Here is a 16,190-nt window from a genome sequence, read left to right as displayed (position 1 = left end):
ATTCCCAGCAGAGGTTACCTCACAGATAAAGGTTTAGGTTTCTACACTGGGCACAGTTCCTACCCCAGCGAGATGTTTCCCCTCCATTCCAGGCAGACCCTCAGGGTTAGATGTGAGACCTTGTAGCTATTGCCCTCAGCCCCAAGCCCCATGGCTCCTCCAGATTTTAGGAAATGGCCCCTTTGTCTTGGAAAAAGACAAAGGAGGTTGATGTTTGGGAGGGCCTGAAGTCGGGCTGGTCCTGAGCTCAGTTACAAATGAATCTAAGAAGCGTTAGAAAAAACAAAACAAAACAAAACAAAACAAAACAAAAGAGAAAACACAACCTACCACTACCAATACTGGCTATTCTTCCAGGGAGATAAATGCCAATTAAAACAGGAAGCGGATGCCATTAACACATTAAATTAATTAGCATCGAGCGCCACTGTTGTGCTCAGAAAAACTCACCCTCCAAACCGGCAAAATTCCCTATGGCTGATTAGCACAGGCATTTGCTGGGTTCCACGGGGGTTAATTAAGAACCACTGGCAAATTCGTTCTGAGGCGTCCTCATGAGCTCTCTTGCCTTCAGCCTCTCTTGTGCTCACTCTTTGCGTTGTACAGATATACAGGCACATTGCCATATACACACTGCCTCCTGGGACACAGACACAGGGGGACACACCTACAGACATAGCACACACTGACACAAGGACCTGCTGGAGTCCTCCTGCTGACATGCAGACACACAGAAATACCCAGGTATTAAAGAGATATACTCAGATGGACATGTCACTGTGACACACAGAGACACGTATGTGCGCAGAGATCACATGAGCCGTGGGCAAAAACACCTCAGACACACCCCAAACCTACTACTACTACTACGAATAGTATCATCAAATATCTACTGAGCAGAGACTATAGGGTAAGCCCTGTTTTAGGTACTTTACGTGTAATCCTCCCAATAGCTCTACAGGTCTTACTTGTACAGATGAGGAAACCGAGTCACAGTTAGATTAAGGATACAGTTATTTGCCCAAAGGCCACCAACAGACACACACATTCATAGTAACACATGTTCATGGAGACATACTCCAATCTTTAAACAGAAAGACAGACACAGGCACACCGGTCTATGTACCAGGGTGTCGGCTGAAGTGAAAACCATGCTGGCCATTTCAGGTTCATGGGTGGAGACTGCAAATCACCCTGGAGCAGACCCGTTATTATGTAAGGAATTGGGAATCTAGTCCCTTGGTATGCAGAGATCTGGAAAGAAGGTGGACCAGCTTACAGAAGAAACCTGAGGCTTTCTGGGAGAGAAGCAATGGAGATTCTTTTTTTTTTTTTTTAATGTAGGCTCCATGCCCAACATAGGGCTTGAACTCACTACCCTGAGATCAAGAGTTGCTCTACTGACTGAGCCAGCCAGGTGTCTTGAAATGGAGACCTTAACACATGACAGAAGGGTAGGTTGGGGTGGCTCTGAATGATATCTCTATGACCCCAGGACCCCAGAGGGGCACCAACCAGGAGGAAAGAAAAAGATGCACTAACTAAGCAGGCTTAACACAGGAACCTCAAGGTTGACGACTAAAGACTGGTTCTTTGTAGCACGTGGCTGTCTGGGAAGCCCTACTGGAATCATGTTTTCGGAACTAAGGGCTGACGGGAGTGTCAGTCTCCCATCTCGGTTAAGCGGTCCCACTGCGGTCTGGCAGGAATTGAGAACCAGTGGTCAATGGCGACACCTGGTGGCAACCGCCAAACCGCACCGCCACTCTACAGCTCCAATTACCTCCCTCCCACCCATTCTTGCCAGGCATCTGGCAATAGAAATGGTCTTCTTTGGCCGGAGTAAGTTGCTGGCATTTTTGGACAACTTGGAGTAAAGAACGGCCTCCAAAGGAGGATGCTGGACTTCCTATTAATCACATATGGAAGCCTGAGCTTGAAGAGAGCTCTGGCTGTAATTTGACCGTCGGCTGGTAAAGCAAGTCATAGTAATTATAGTAAACTATGCATTGGCCTGGGCAATGCTATGCCCACTGTATCCACATACAGTCATGTGCATAATTTCACACAGATGCACATCACATGACTGACTCACAAGACGTCATCCACATATTCATACTCACCAACACGGCGTTTCCCAACCTTTCCCTCTGACTCTCCCACCATCCTTACCCCACTGGGTCCCTGGGGGGAGCAGCAGGCCAGGCGGATAGAGCTGTTGACTGAGGCGAGTTGTTCTCGAAGACTTTCTACCTCCCGCTGGGCAGCCTCAGCTCGCTGGGGGTGGGGGGGGGGAGAATTGGGGCAAGCGCAGTTAAGAGGTGAACAGGGCCATACTGGATCCCACCATGGCCCTCCGCCATCACTCTGCATGCCTCAGGCAGGGCTGGGCCTTTGTCTCCAGCTCCCATGTCACCAAGCATGGAATGGGGCCTGGATGGAGGGTCTGCAGAGGTGGCTTCCATGAGCTGTGGCAGGCCCTTGGGCAAGTCACTTCCCCTCTCTGGGTCTCAGTTTTCCTCTTGTGAAATGGGGGCAATGAAATACATCTACTGCAGAGGTGTTCCGAAATACATCTAAATCAGAATGCCAGTTTACTGAACTGGGTCTATGGTAGATCTTAACTCCTCAAAAATTTCTAAGAAAAAAGCCTGGAAGAGAGACTCCAAGTGTTAACAATGTAGCCTTGTGGCTTTAGAGAGAAATCTGTGCTTTGTCACTCCCTGGTTGTGCGACCTTAGGCAAGAGACTTCATCTGCCCAGCCTCAGTTTCCCTATTTGTAAAATGGGGATGATAAAAGTAACTACCTTCTAGGGTTGTTTTGCAAAGTAAGTGATCTGGTAAAATACAGCTCATTAGGTATCTTAGCCAGGTGCTTGACACATATAAATGTGTCAGTAATTGGTTAACTTTAATAAAACTGGAAGAGCTGTGACTGTATTTTTTCCCTCAGCTGGTGGTGCAGGTTATACTGATTATGGTTGACTGACACGCTGACCTTGGCAATCAAGATGCTATGCCTATTATATGCACATGGAGACCCACACACATCCATGTTCACATTTTGGTAATTTATTTTTTTAGCTGATTTGTTCATTTACTTACTGGTATCTTGCCTTGTTACAGAAATGGTTCAAGACAGTTTTGTTTTGGCAAAGGTTTTGGGTGTGTGGGGCTGTAGAGAAACACTTTTATGTTTCCACACAGTTTGGGCTTTCCAAGCAAATCTGACTGAAATTTAGGATGTGGACAAAATGACAAGCCTGGAAATCAGCTTGTGACTGATTAGCCAGCAAGAACTGCAGAGGGATTTACCTCTCTGAAGGCATGTGTCTACATGTCAATGGCGGAGGACATCCCCTGGGTTGTAAAGCTGGGTTTAAAGTTGCTAGAAACCTACCAGTCTTATCTTCCCCTGGAGAGAAGCATTTGCATTCCACATGTGAAGAACCCAGGATCCTCACCCTTCTGTTCATACTGGCACTTGGGAGGTAGTTTTCTCCCTCTCTCAGAAAAGTCCCTCTCCTATATAACGACCCAGAGTCACATGCGGAGGGGGGGGGGGTTTCCTTGCCCACAGTACAAACTCTGGTGCATGCGGGGTGCTATCTGATTCTTGTCACCTCAGGGGTAAGAACTGGGGCGAACTGGCAGGGTTATTACTAGTAATATCAACCTGCTCTGCTCCAGAATCCTCTTGTTCACATTCTGGATAATATTAATACAGATTAAAAAAACCCTAATATGATGACATTTATTTTCTTCTCCATACTTTCTATAATGAAGTTTTACTTTTAGACTCAGAAAAGAAACATTAAAAAAATTGTTTCCTATCCAAACTACCCTAAGAGCTTTGTTCTTGAGCCTACTGGACGGGCAAAGGTCCAAAAGTTTGATGACACACAATACTGGCGAGCTATAAGGAAACAGGCCCTCTTTTAACTTGCTACAGTGAGTGTAAATTGGTACAATTTCACGGTGGGGGGGGGGGCAGTTTGGTCACATCTGTCAAATAAAAACGCACAGATCCTCAGCCCAGTAACTCCACTTCTAAGAATGTACCCTATGTATTGGCTCACGCACGTGTGAAAAGATATCCGTGCAAGGGTGTTCACTGTGGTCCTGATGATGATGGTAAAGGATTGGAAATACCATAAATCTTCATCAACAGGGGACTGGTTAGACCACGGGGGGCAAACTGCAGCCTGATGCCTGTTTCGTAAATTAAATTTTTCTAGTACACAGCCGCACTCATTCACTTGCAGACCGTCTGCGCTTTGACATACAGCGAAGCTGAACAGCTGTGTCAGAGACCCGTGTACCTGAACATACTTACTCTCTGACCCTTTACAGAAAGTCTGCCATCCCTGGGTTGGGAGACAGTGCGTCCATGAACTACAATGCTACAGGCAGTAAAACAGACGGACTACTTTTATACAGATATGGAATGAGTTCTAAGATACACACATGGAAAAAATAAGGCTCAGAAGGGTGGGTATAGTATATACTATAGTTTGTGTTTTAAAAAAGGGTAAAAGTAGATAGATTCATGGGCTTGTGAACGGATCTCTAGAAGGGACCTTAGAAATAGGTAAGAGAGGCTGCCAGGGGGAGGGGAACCGGAGAGCCAAGTTGGGGAGGGAGAAGGGAGTTCAAATTTTTGAGTTTTGAACTACGTAAATGCATTGCCTATTCAAAAACATCACCCTTTTCCAAGTTTCCTCTACAGGCGGGAGCAGGGCTGCCCTTATGCCTGCACAGCCGTCCTCTGGGCCTTTGCTCCTGCTGTGCCTTCTCCTGGAATGCCTTTCCTCCAGAGAACGGCTCCTGGGCTTCAGGACCCAGCTGCAAAGTGTGCTCCTCTGGGGAAATGACCACTTGCTCTGTCATCCTGCTGGCCCCTCTTGGCCATGTCCCTGGCTGCTGGCACTGCAGGGACCCGGGGGCAAGTAGAGATGTGTTGGGCCCTTGAGACTCCAGACAAGACCCCATGGACACACCTCGCCTTCTTTCAGAGTCTTGCCAGCTTTGTCTACCAGAAAGCAACACATCTGAGGCCAGGAGGCAGAGTGTAGGACCCTTTCTACATAAGTGATAACGTGGACTCGTAGAGGTTAAAGGGCTTCTAAGGACCCTGGCTGGGACTAGAAGATGGGGCCCCAAGGAAGTTTGGGTTCACCCAGTGCTCAGCTGGTGTGGCTGGGATCAAGTGAGAAGGCTGCAGGAGGCCCCTGGTGGGGAGGGAGGGAAAGAAGCCACTAGGGCTTGTCCCTTGTCACCACCCCAGGCTCTGTGGAACATGGTTCCTCATACAGTCTGGTTGGGACAGACCCACCGCCCAGCTTGGCCTGTGGGCTGGGTTCACCAGTCACTGCTCTGCTGCCTTCCTCCTGCCATCTGGAGACACCTGGAAAATGTCACCTGCACAGCAGCCACCGGGGAAGGGCACCGGCTTTTCTCTGTAGGCAGCCTCCTGGCCTTTACCCAGGCTGTTCCCTGCCCTGGAATGCCATCCCTCTACATTTTCAATTTACTCGACAGGTGTCAGCAACATGGCCCTTCCTCCAGGACGTCTTCTTCCCTGATCCTTGTGTCTGGTCAGGTGCCCCTTCCCTGACTGTTGCTGCCTGAGTCACCCTATTTCTGAGTGTTCTGCCAGCATCCCCCCTCCTTCTTCTGGGAGCTCAGGGTCCCAAACATCTCCCAGCCCTAGCACTCAGCATGGCACACGGTTCGATACATATTGATTGGGTTCAGTCCCTTTCCCCCGTCGCCCGAGACCCCCACCCTGGCACACGTCTTCTCACCTGATTAGCCTTCTCCAAGTTGGTCATGATCAGGCCGACTTCATCTGCCCTGAGACAGAAAGATAAGACCCTGAGAAGGGCTTCTGGCAGCCACCAGGCTGATAGCCCCAGCCCCTGCCTGAACCTAAGGGTCTTGCAATGGAAGGCTGAGGAGGCTGCCCCCTACCCTTCCTACTGGAGAGAAACCAGGCTGGGAGGAAAAGAGCTCAGGCTCTGGGGGAATGGGAACAGGGCCTCAGCAATGCGCCCCTTCCGGGCAGCCTGGCCTCCCGCCTCCCCCAGGGGTCCATTCTCTTAAGCTGTCCACAGAGCTAGCAGGTGTTTGCCCCTGCTGTGCCTTCTACTCAGGATCCCCTTCCTTAAGAGAATAGGACCCTGAGCTTTAAAGCCCAGCTCTGGGGAGACTCAGTCAGTTAAGCATCTGACTTCAGCTCAGGTCATGATCTCACAGTTCATGAGTTTGAGCCCTGCATCGGGCTCACCGCTGTCAGCACAAAGCTGACACTTCGGATCATCTGTGTCCTCCTTTCTCTGCCTTTTCCCTGCTCACACACGAGCTCTCTCTCTAAGATAAAACATTAAAAAAAAAAAAAAAAAAAAAGATGGGAGTGCAAGCTGGTTCAGCCACTCTGGAAAACAGTATGGAGGTCCCTCAAAAAACTAAAAATACAACTACCCTACGACCCAGCAATTGCACTACTAGGTATTTATCCGAGGGATACAGTTGTGCTGTTTTGAAGGGACACGTGCATCCCAATGTTTATAGCAGCACTATCGACAATAGCCAAAGTATGGAAAGAGCCCAAATGTCCATCGACGGATGAATGGGTAAAAAAGATGTGGTATATATATACAATGGAGTATTACTCAGCAATCAAAAAGAATGGAATCTTGCCATTGGCAACTATGTGGATGGAACTGGAGGGTATTATGCTAAGTGAAATTAGTCAGTCAGAGAAAGACAAATATCATATGACTTCACTCATATGAGGACTTTGAGACAAAACAGATGAACATAAGGGAAGGGAAACAAAAATAATATAAAAACAGGGAGGGGGACAAAACAGAAGAGACTCTTAAATATAGAGAACAAACTGAGGGTTGGTGGAGGGGTTGTGGGAGGGGGATGGGCTAAATGGGGAAGGGGCATTAAGGAACCTAGTCTTGAAATCATTGTTGCACTATATGCTAACTAATTTGGATGTAAATTAAAAATAAAATAAAATTAAAGAAAAAAAAAAGTACGTACTGGCTAATGCAGCAATATTTCCAAGGGTAGAAAACACTGCAAAAAGTTTTATGCCACCAGGAAGCCACAGTAATCCAGTTTCAAGGATAGAGAAGAAAATGTCGTGCAGGAAGCGTATGACAAACCACTTCAAACTGGTGTGGAAACGAAGGGACCAGGTATCCAGGATCTGCAAGGTCACTGCTGTGCTGGCACTGGCGGCCCGGCCCCTGCTTGATGCCTGCCCCCCTCCCACCACCGTCCCCTCCAGCCTTTTGTATTAAAATTGGTGGGAGTAGAAAAAAAAAAAAAAAGAAAAGAAAATTTTAAAACCTAGCTCTAAAGTGTCCTCCTGGGAGGCCTCTCTCAACTTACCCCCAGGGTGGTCATTTGTTTATTTCCTGCCCTCCAACCCCCAGATTGCCAGCATTGAGGGGGCCAGGACAGGCCTCATCCACCTCGGCTGCCTCTCTGCTGAGTGTGGGGTGGGGGACACAGGAGGCCTGCGGGGAGTATCTGGTGACTCTAAGCTGCGCACGTGCTTTAGGCATGTTCGGGGCCTTCTTCCGTGCAAGCTGTCCCCCTGCCGCCAGCACTCAACCCGGCATTGCATTCTTCACGTGGTCATCTCCTTCTCGTTTTTGGGTTGCATTCTGAAGGTCATCTCCTTAGGGAAGTCCTCTGTGACTACCCTGGGTAATAGGACCCGCCCTCCCTGTTATTCTCTCTTGCTGCTCTCAGTTCTTCCCTTCTTAGTGTTCACCAGGTGCCCAGAACAGGGCCGAGCATACAGTAAGTGCTCAAGAGTATCTGTGAAGGAGTGAATTTATCACTGTATATCATCAGTTACCATCTGTCTCTTCTCTTTAGCTGGGGTCAGGGCCACGTTCTGATGTTTCTTCCAGGGACCCAACACAGCACTGGGTAAACAGTAGGTGCTAAATAAGTGTTTGTGGAATAAGTGATGTCTTATGGCCACGTTGAGTCCAGAGTAATTTAAGTGAATGACACTCGGCTGAGGATTGGCCTGGGTTGCTGTGGTGAAGACAGTCCTAGGAGGTTGGGGTGATGGGGAGGCCCCTGCCCAGCAGACCCTGCTCCGCCACGACCCAGAATGTCATGTATACTCTGTGGTGCATGAATGGCACAGCAAATGACTGGTGAACAGCTGTGTGCCTATGGGGGTGGGGAACACAGGGTGCTTAAAGAAACAGGTGCTTCCGGCGGTGAGTCAGAGGGAGAAGACTCAGAAAGAGAAGGCATATTTGAGAGGGTCAGAGGGAGGAGGCATGTCTGGGAGGGTCAGAGGGAGGAGGCATACCTCAGCAGGGTGTTCACTTACTTGGATGCTGCCTCCTCATCGTATTTCCGCCGCAGTTCCAACAGCTCTGTCTGTGTGGCCTTTAACGCTGGGAAAAAGTAAAGAGCCAGGGTGAAGTGCCCCCTGCTTTCCCCAGGAACCCACTCCTGCTGCAGGGCCCAGAAAGTAGAATGAGGTTCAAGGTAGTGAAGGAAGACCTTTCTTTTGAAGGTCTTTAGAACCAGTGACAGGTAGAGCTTCCTGCCCTTGGAGGGGCTTCAAGCCGGTCGGAGGGCAGATGAGATCACCCTCTAGGAGTTTATGAAGCTCAGGGGACCCAGGCAAGTGGTAGGGGTCTGTCTATCCCATGGCCTTGGGTATGAGCTACCCAACATGCTTAGGTCACTCCAGGACCTGGGTGGGGCCATCCATCCACGAGCTCACCCATCCTGAGGTCTGGACCTGGCAGGTGAGGGGGACAGAGAGGAGCAATGAAGTCAACGGATATGTGTATATTATAATAAATGGGAGATTTCTCATAAAATTCCAGATTTCTGAATCTCCAAAAAATCTTGGTGACATTGGGCCATATGGCAGTGGCTGGCTGGTGCTCAGCAGTGGCCATCTCTTAGTCAAGGCCCAGGTCCTCTAGTTTGCTCCAGATCCCACCCTTTCCTACGGCTTTCCCTAATCTGGCTGCTTGTTTGTGTGTCTGGCCCCTACAGGCACTGCCTTTGCCACCCCTGATTTAATTCTACTTCTCAAGGCCTCTCTCCACAGCAATATGGCCTCTGGGGACGGGGCTCGGACCCCCACTGGGTCCACTTCCACTTCCTTCCCAAATTCCCCTCTTGCCTTCCTGATTCTAGAATACCTGAGCCTGTGTTCACAGTGTCACTGTCCCCTTCTCCTCCTCCTCCTGGTCTGACGGGGCTGGGGAGCTGCACGGGGCCAGGGAACACATGCCAGATACATACCTGAATGTAGGACTTTGATCTTTTCCTCTGCCTCCCCCAGTCTGGCTGCCAAAGTGATTTGTACTTCTTGAAGGCCCCTGCAGAGAGACTGGGCCTGCTCAGAATGGCTCTGCTCGTGCCTGTGTGGATGGGCCCTGCCTGGGTCCCCAAGGTGGCCCTCCTGTCTTCCTACCCCTCTCACCTGTTCTCTGTAATCTACACCCCTGCCTTTTTAAAGGGCCCTTAAACATGACATTCAGGCATTTGGCCACTTTGCTGTTTTGCTGACTGTGTGGCAGCATTTGGGTGGACCTACAGCAGGTAGTGACTTTGCCTCTCTGGGCCTCAGTTTCCTCATCTGTACAATAAGGTTTCTAGTGGGGTTTGCCTCTGTGAGTGTTGCGAAACACCTTCAGTATGATGCCTGGTACCCAGTGTTCCCTCAATATCATTAGTTACTATTCCTGTCCCCGGGGACGCATTTTTTACCTTCTCTGTGTCAGGAGTTTGGGATGGTCATCCAGCCCACTATAGCCTAGAGCTTAGGTGTGATACAAGTGTCTCAGCAGAGAAACAAGGGCCCTAGCTGGACTGGGGGAAGGTTTATACAAAGCTTGGGTCTTATGTTGTCTGAATCAGAGACTCTAGAGAAGGAACTTTACCTCTGATACTACACCCTCACCCTCTCACTGAGGGTGAGGTGTGTGTTACACATTGGCAAAGTGGGTGTCTCACTCAAACCACTCCAGCCACATTCATCTCCTTGCTGGTCAAACACACCAGGCATGTTTCTACCTCAGGGCCTTTGCAGTGGCTGTCCCTTCTGCGTAGAACATTCTTCCCCTATATATCTGCAAGTTTCACCCCCACCCTCTCAGGGCTTTCCTCACCTTCTCAGTGAGGCCTCCCCTTATACCCTATTTAAAACGTCAGCCTCAATGTCATCCCCCCTTCTCTGCTTTCTTTTCCTTCACAACCCTTATCTTCATGTAGCAGACTTTATCTTGTTTATTTTGTGTCTTCCTCATGAGAAGGTAAACTCCAGGAGGGCAGGGAGGTTTGTCCGTTTGTTCACTGCTGTGTCCCTAGATCAGTGCTTGGCACACAGCAGGTGGTCCCATAAGTACATGGAATGAATGAATAAAGGAATAAGTGAATGAAAGGCTAAATGTAATGACCACCATGAAACTGGCCTAGAAAAGCCCCAAGAATCCAGAAATTATAATAATCCAGGTATTATTGCTCCCACATCAGCTGTAAGGGCAACCGTCTACTGACATATTCCCAGTGAGCACTGAGCTAAGTGCATACATTCATTCTGACCGGAGACTAGGAGTTGATATGGCCTGCCCACCTGATCAGGCTTTGGCACCCAGTTGTCCAATCACACACGAATCTCAGGGTTGCTGTGAATGTATTCTGCAGATGGGGTTAACATCTGCAGTCAGCTGGCATTAAGTAAAGGAGAATAATCTCAATACTGTGGGTGGGCCTCATCCAACCAGTTGCAAGTCTTAAAAATAAAACTGAGGAAGAATTCTGCCGCCAGACTGCAGCACTGACTCCCGCCTGACAGTTTCCAGCCTGCTGGTTAGCTCTACCAATTCAGACTTGCCAGCCCCAACTGTGTGAACTAAGTCCTTGAAATACATGTCTTAATTAATTAAAATAAAAAATCCTTCCGGTTTTATTTCTCTGGGGAACCCTGCCTAATATACCGCCATTGGTCCCATTTCCCAGCTGGGAAAACTGAAGCTCAGACAGGTGATGTGACCTGCCCAGGGCTGGCCACTGAACCAGGCCTGGATCTCTATCTCCAACCTGAATCCAGATTCCCTGATGGTCCCACCTCCCAGCCAGGTGGGGCAGCAGGGCCCCGTCTGTTCCTCCCCACTCACTTTTGTTTCTCTGCCTCATTTCTCTGCAGCAAAGTTTCTGTCAGGAGGGCTTTGCCGGGAATGCCTGGGAGGCGGCTCCCCTCGGTCAGCGTGGGTCCGGCCGGAGACGTCCCCTCTCTCTGCTCTGGAGGGAGGAAAAGAGGGAAAACCGCCCATCGCTGGAAGCGACATGGCAGCCAGAGCCACCTTCTGCAAACTGGACAGTTCGGCAGTGCTGGGATAAGAGTTGATTTCTCAAACTCGAGTGTTAGAGAGAGTGCGGCTGTGGAGACCTGCCATCACATGGTAGGCTGGGTTGTAGCCGTGGGGGGTGTGTGTGCACAAAAGTCAAGTCCCCATAGTGCCAGCCTCAGACATCAGGCCCAGGTGCTTCCTTTGCCCTCTTGGACCTGTTCTAGCCTCCTTGGCCTTCTTACTTTTTTAAGAGTCATAGTCAAGTATACATAACATGAAATTCACCATTTTAACCATTTTGAAGTATACAATTCAGTGACATTTAGTACATTCACAGTATTGTGCAACCGTTAGCACTAATTCCAGAACACTGTCATCACCCCAAAAGGAAACCTGTCCCCGTTAAGCAGTCACCCCTTTTCCCCCTCCCCCAGCCCTTGGCAACCACTAATCTGCTTTCTGTCCGTGGGGATTTGCATATCCTGGATATTTCATATCACTGGAATCACACATAATGTATGTCCTGCTGTGTCTGGCTTCTTTCACTTAGCAAACTGTTTTTGAGGTTCATCTAGGTTTGTTTTTATGGTTAAATAATATTCCATTTTACGGATATGTCATAAATGTTTTCCCATTCATCTGCTGATAGACATGTGGGTTGTTTTCACCTTTGGTTGTTGTGAATAGCCCTGCTGTGAATATGTGCACACGCGTTTCTGTTTGAGCACCTGTTTTCAGTTCTTTGGAGTATATATTACCTAGGAGTGAAATGGCCGGGCCATGGGGTAACTCTAGGTTTAACTTCCCCTCTCCATAGGTGGTGGCACATACTCAGATGCTCAGTCATAGCTGACCTCACCTGCAGGTGCCCCTGGGCAGGGCCCACATCAGTTCTACCTTTGCAAGCCCCTGGTGGCTTCTGTAGGGGATCAGTGTGTGCCTTTGGTACTGAATTTTTCATGGGGAGAAAGGCTGCTCAAGGGCCGGCCATCAAGCGTGGATGTCTCAAGAATTCCAAAATCTGGGCTCCTGCCTTGGGCCTGAGTCAGTTAAGTTCAGTCCTGGTTGTTAAACTCCTACTGTGAGCCTGGCACAGCAGGGTGAGTGCAGGGCTGGGCAGTGTGCAGAGTGAGGGCCTGACAGAGCGGTCAGGGCCTGGCTCGTTCTTACACACGCACACGTACACTGGGAATATTCCAGGGGCTGAGGCCACAGAAGTGAACGAACAAACAAGGTCTGACCCTTACGATGCAGAGTAACAAGTGCTCTCAAGGAGAGACATAGCCTAGGGCCAAGGGCAAGGGCCCTTGGTTTGAATCCCTGCTTGGCCACCTGTTGCTTCTGAGATTCAGTTACCCCTTTGTAAAATGGGGCCAGTGGTACCTCAGAAGGTTGATATAAGATGACAGTGGGATACTGTGTGAAAGGCACCTGGCACAGAGCAAATGCTCTGAAGAGGCAGTTCCCACAACTACTATTATTCAATAGAAGGAAGTTCAAACCCTAGAGGCACCTAGAGGGACAAGCTGGCTTGTCAGGGAGGCTGGAAGGGCATTCTGGGTACGGGAAGAGAGTTGGCAAAAGTGCTGTATTTTAGTCACCATAAATCTTCCCCAGAAGACTCTGCCCAGGACTAGGCATACAGCAGGTGTCCACTAGGCATTGGGGGGATGGGAGGGGGCTGTGAAATTGGGAGTGTGCCACAGCAGTCAAACTTTGATTTGGCATGCCTCAGGCCATTATCTTCTTCACAACTCTAGGAGGTAGACCAGGGTTCTGCAAAGACAGCCCTTGGACCAAATCTGGCCCACCGCCTGTTCTGTTTATGAAGTTTTACTGGAATATAGCCACACCCACTCATTTACATATGTTTTATGGCTTTTTTTTTTTTTTTAACAGAGTTTAGTAGCTGTAACAGAAAGCCTACAAAGTCTGAAATATTTACTCTCTGGCCCTTTACAAAAAAAAAAAAAAAAAAGAGAGAAGGTAATCTTGCTGAACTTTGAGGTGAATCCTCCTCATTTATTCCTTAGACAAGTATCCCTAAACCTGACTCTTCTCTGCTTAATTTTCCTCCTGATCTTTCTCACCATGTGAAATACTATATATTTAACATTTATTGGTTGACAGTCAGTCTCTCCTCTATAAGGTCAGTGCCACGAGGGCAAGGATTTTTGTCTGTTTTGCTCCTGGCTATGTCCCCAGTGCCTATGACAGTGCTGGGCTTGAAGCTCAATGAACACCTTTAGATGGCTACCAAGAGCTTTCAAGTGCACATTTGCTTCTCCCCATGGAGACCTTCTACCTCACCTGCCAGAGGTAACCACCATGATGAATTTTGTTCATCATTTTCTTGATTTTAAACATTTTTATCACAATAGATGTATACCTAAACTATATTTTTAGCTTTTCTAGTTTTTTGACTTGTCTTATCTGGTGCTGAGACAGTGCTGTATTCATATCCTGTTTCCCTCTACTCCTGGGCACAGAGTAGATTTTCCAGGCTCCTTTGCAACTGGGTGTGGCCATATGAATGAGTTTTGGCCAATGACAAGTGGCTGTGGAAGTGATGCCGGCCGCTTCTGAGCCTGGACCCATAAACCTCAGTATGACCCTCCACATTTTTTCTTTGCCTGTTGGCAAGTTGTCAACAGTCACTGTGACTCGGATGTCATGTGTTGAAGATGGTGGGACCACCACAGCTGGGTTGCCCGAGTGACTCCATGGAGCATCCTCTCCAACTTCCCACCCTTCAAATACATTAAGCTTCTGGAATTTCGGGTTGGTTTGTTTCTGCAGCGACGTACCCATAACCCATCCTACATCTAAAATGATAAAGTTGAGTTCCTTGCCCCCGACCCCACCAAAGGCGGCCAAGATTGGCTGTTGAAGATCCACAGCCTGTTTTTTCATTATGGACATCCCGTGAAGGCCTTATCAGTACCTTTAGGGCCAAGGAGCTCGGGGTGCCTCTTCCACGAAGTGTGGAGGTCTCGCCGCGGCTGCCCGCTGGGGTCGAAGCTGGGGGGCTGCAGTCTGTCGTCTAGGCCGCGCGCTGCCTCAAACACAGGCACAGGGTCTGCACACACACAGAGAGAGGAGCACGGGAGTGGTGGGGGCCCTGAGGGCTGAGGGCTGCCCAGGCTAAGCCCGCAGGGCCTGGGGGGTCCCTCTCAGGATGCTGGCGTGGAGGGGACCATGCACAAGAGCCTTCTGGAGTTGCTCTGATGGCTTAGGAGACCAATGTAGAATTTCTGCTTTATGAGGGAGCCGTCTACTTCAGGTACCCGCTCGGTGGAGCGTGTGCCATCCCCAGGGGCATGCGTGTCCTGCCCACCTGGAATACTACTAACGATGATAACCGTCACAGCAAGTGCATTTTCTGGATTCCACGGTGCCATCTGTGGTGGCCATGCGACTGTCTTGCATACCTCCAACCACAGGAGGTCATTAAACGAGGACCTCACTCTGAAATCCATCATGAGGCCAGTCTTCTAAGACAAGGCCTGCAGGCAGCCAGGATGGGGCCGACTCCTGAGGGCCACGGGACTGCTCTGAGCACCAAGGACTCCCCCAGGGCCTGCTCAGCACTGCACAGACTGCTCAGGCTGTCCTGTGTGGATGCTGCCACCCAGTTCCCTGCCTCTCCTTCCTCTGACACTTCTCCCACCTCCCTCCCCATTTTCCTTCCCCTGTGTTTCCTCAATACCATCCACCTACCTATCTAATCCTTGGGGGTACCTCTCAGTGCACCTGGACCAACACACCACCATTTGTTGCATGTGAGGTTGACTGAACAATGGCTTTTCTGGGGGTGAAATACATCCCTGGATGGAAGATACCCCCCAATTTCTCAAAGGCTAACAGATGAGGAATGTGTAGGTCCTTCTGCCTGGAATTGTTTCCCTCCCCACCCTGTCATCTAGGAAGCACTTCCTCTTCCTTCAGATCTAGACGCCAGCACTTCTTCCACGTGACTTTCCCCACTCCCCACCATCGGCAGGTACTACAAACACCTGGGTAATGCCGGAGGTTGGTGTGGCATCTTCTAGGCTACAAAGCTGTTCACGGGCACGGGTTCCCGTGATGCTCCCAGCATCCCCCGGAGGCTGGCTTGGATCCAACTCATTTTCACAGATGAGGAAACCAGCTCAGAGAAGCCAGGTGACTTGAAGGGCGGAGGTGAGTTTCAAGTCTGGGTCTCTTTCTCAGATGCCGCAAAGGCTTCCTGTCCCAGAGATGTGGACATTTCCAACCCAGCAGCCCAGGTGGGTATTCATGGGGGCCCAGGAAAGCCAGAGCCTCTTTGCCCCAGACAAAGGGGCCTGGGTCTGGTCCACAGTCCTTTCAAATGCCCTCTCTCTTGCTGTTCACTCTCCTGGAGTCTCCTGCCACCACCCGCTCAGCCACTGTTCTCTGCTGGGGTGCAGCGGGATTAAGAGCATGGATCCTGGGTCCTGGTCTAATCCGTACTTGCTTTTTAGGATTGCTGGGTGACTCCGGCAAGCAACTCTACCTCTCTGTGCCTCACCATAAAAGTTCTGACCTCATGGGGCGCCTGGGTGGCTCAGTCGGTTAAGTATCCGACTTCAACTTAGGTCACGATCTCACGGTCCGTGAGTTCGAGCCCTGCGTCGGGCTCTGGGCTGACGGCTCAGAGCCTGGAGCCTGCTTCCGATTCTGTGTCTCCCTCTCTCTCTGCCCCTCCCCGTTCATGCTCTGTCTCTCTCTGTCTCAAAAATAAATAAACGTTAAAAAAACAATTAAAAAAAAAAGTTCTGACCTCATAAGGCTGGGATGAGGATCCATGCACATAAGGTGCTCAA

General features: G+C 49.6%; 1 protein-coding gene across 7 annotated transcripts in view; it reads right to left on the bottom strand.

Moving 5' to 3' along the window:
- Positions 1 to 16,190, bottom strand: part of CUX2 (cut like homeobox 2) — a 283,465-nt gene that overhangs the window by 27,720 nt on the left and 239,555 nt on the right. For all 7 annotated transcript variants that reach the window (XM_045458911.1, XM_045458914.1, XM_045458912.1 and 4 more), the window contains 6 exons: positions 14,309 to 14,443; positions 11,191 to 11,314; positions 9,314 to 9,390; positions 8,379 to 8,445; positions 5,809 to 5,857; positions 2,173 to 2,277 (listed from right to left, as the gene is read on the bottom strand). In XM_045458911.1, coding sequence (XP_045314867.1) covers positions 2,173 to 2,277; positions 5,809 to 5,857; positions 8,379 to 8,445; positions 9,314 to 9,390; positions 11,191 to 11,314; positions 14,309 to 14,443 — 557 coding nt within the window. The remainder of the gene's footprint in view (positions 1 to 2,172; positions 2,278 to 5,808; positions 5,858 to 8,378; positions 8,446 to 9,313; positions 9,391 to 11,190; positions 11,315 to 14,308; positions 14,444 to 16,190) is intronic.

The sequence above is a fragment of the Leopardus geoffroyi genome, chromosome D3, assembly GCF_018350155.1.
Source record: "Leopardus geoffroyi isolate Oge1 chromosome D3, O.geoffroyi_Oge1_pat1.0, whole genome shotgun sequence".
NCBI lineage: Eukaryota > Metazoa > Chordata > Mammalia > Carnivora > Felidae > Leopardus > Leopardus geoffroyi.
Note: the sequence above shows the minus strand (reverse complement) of the source record. Positions and strands in the feature narration are given on the sequence as shown.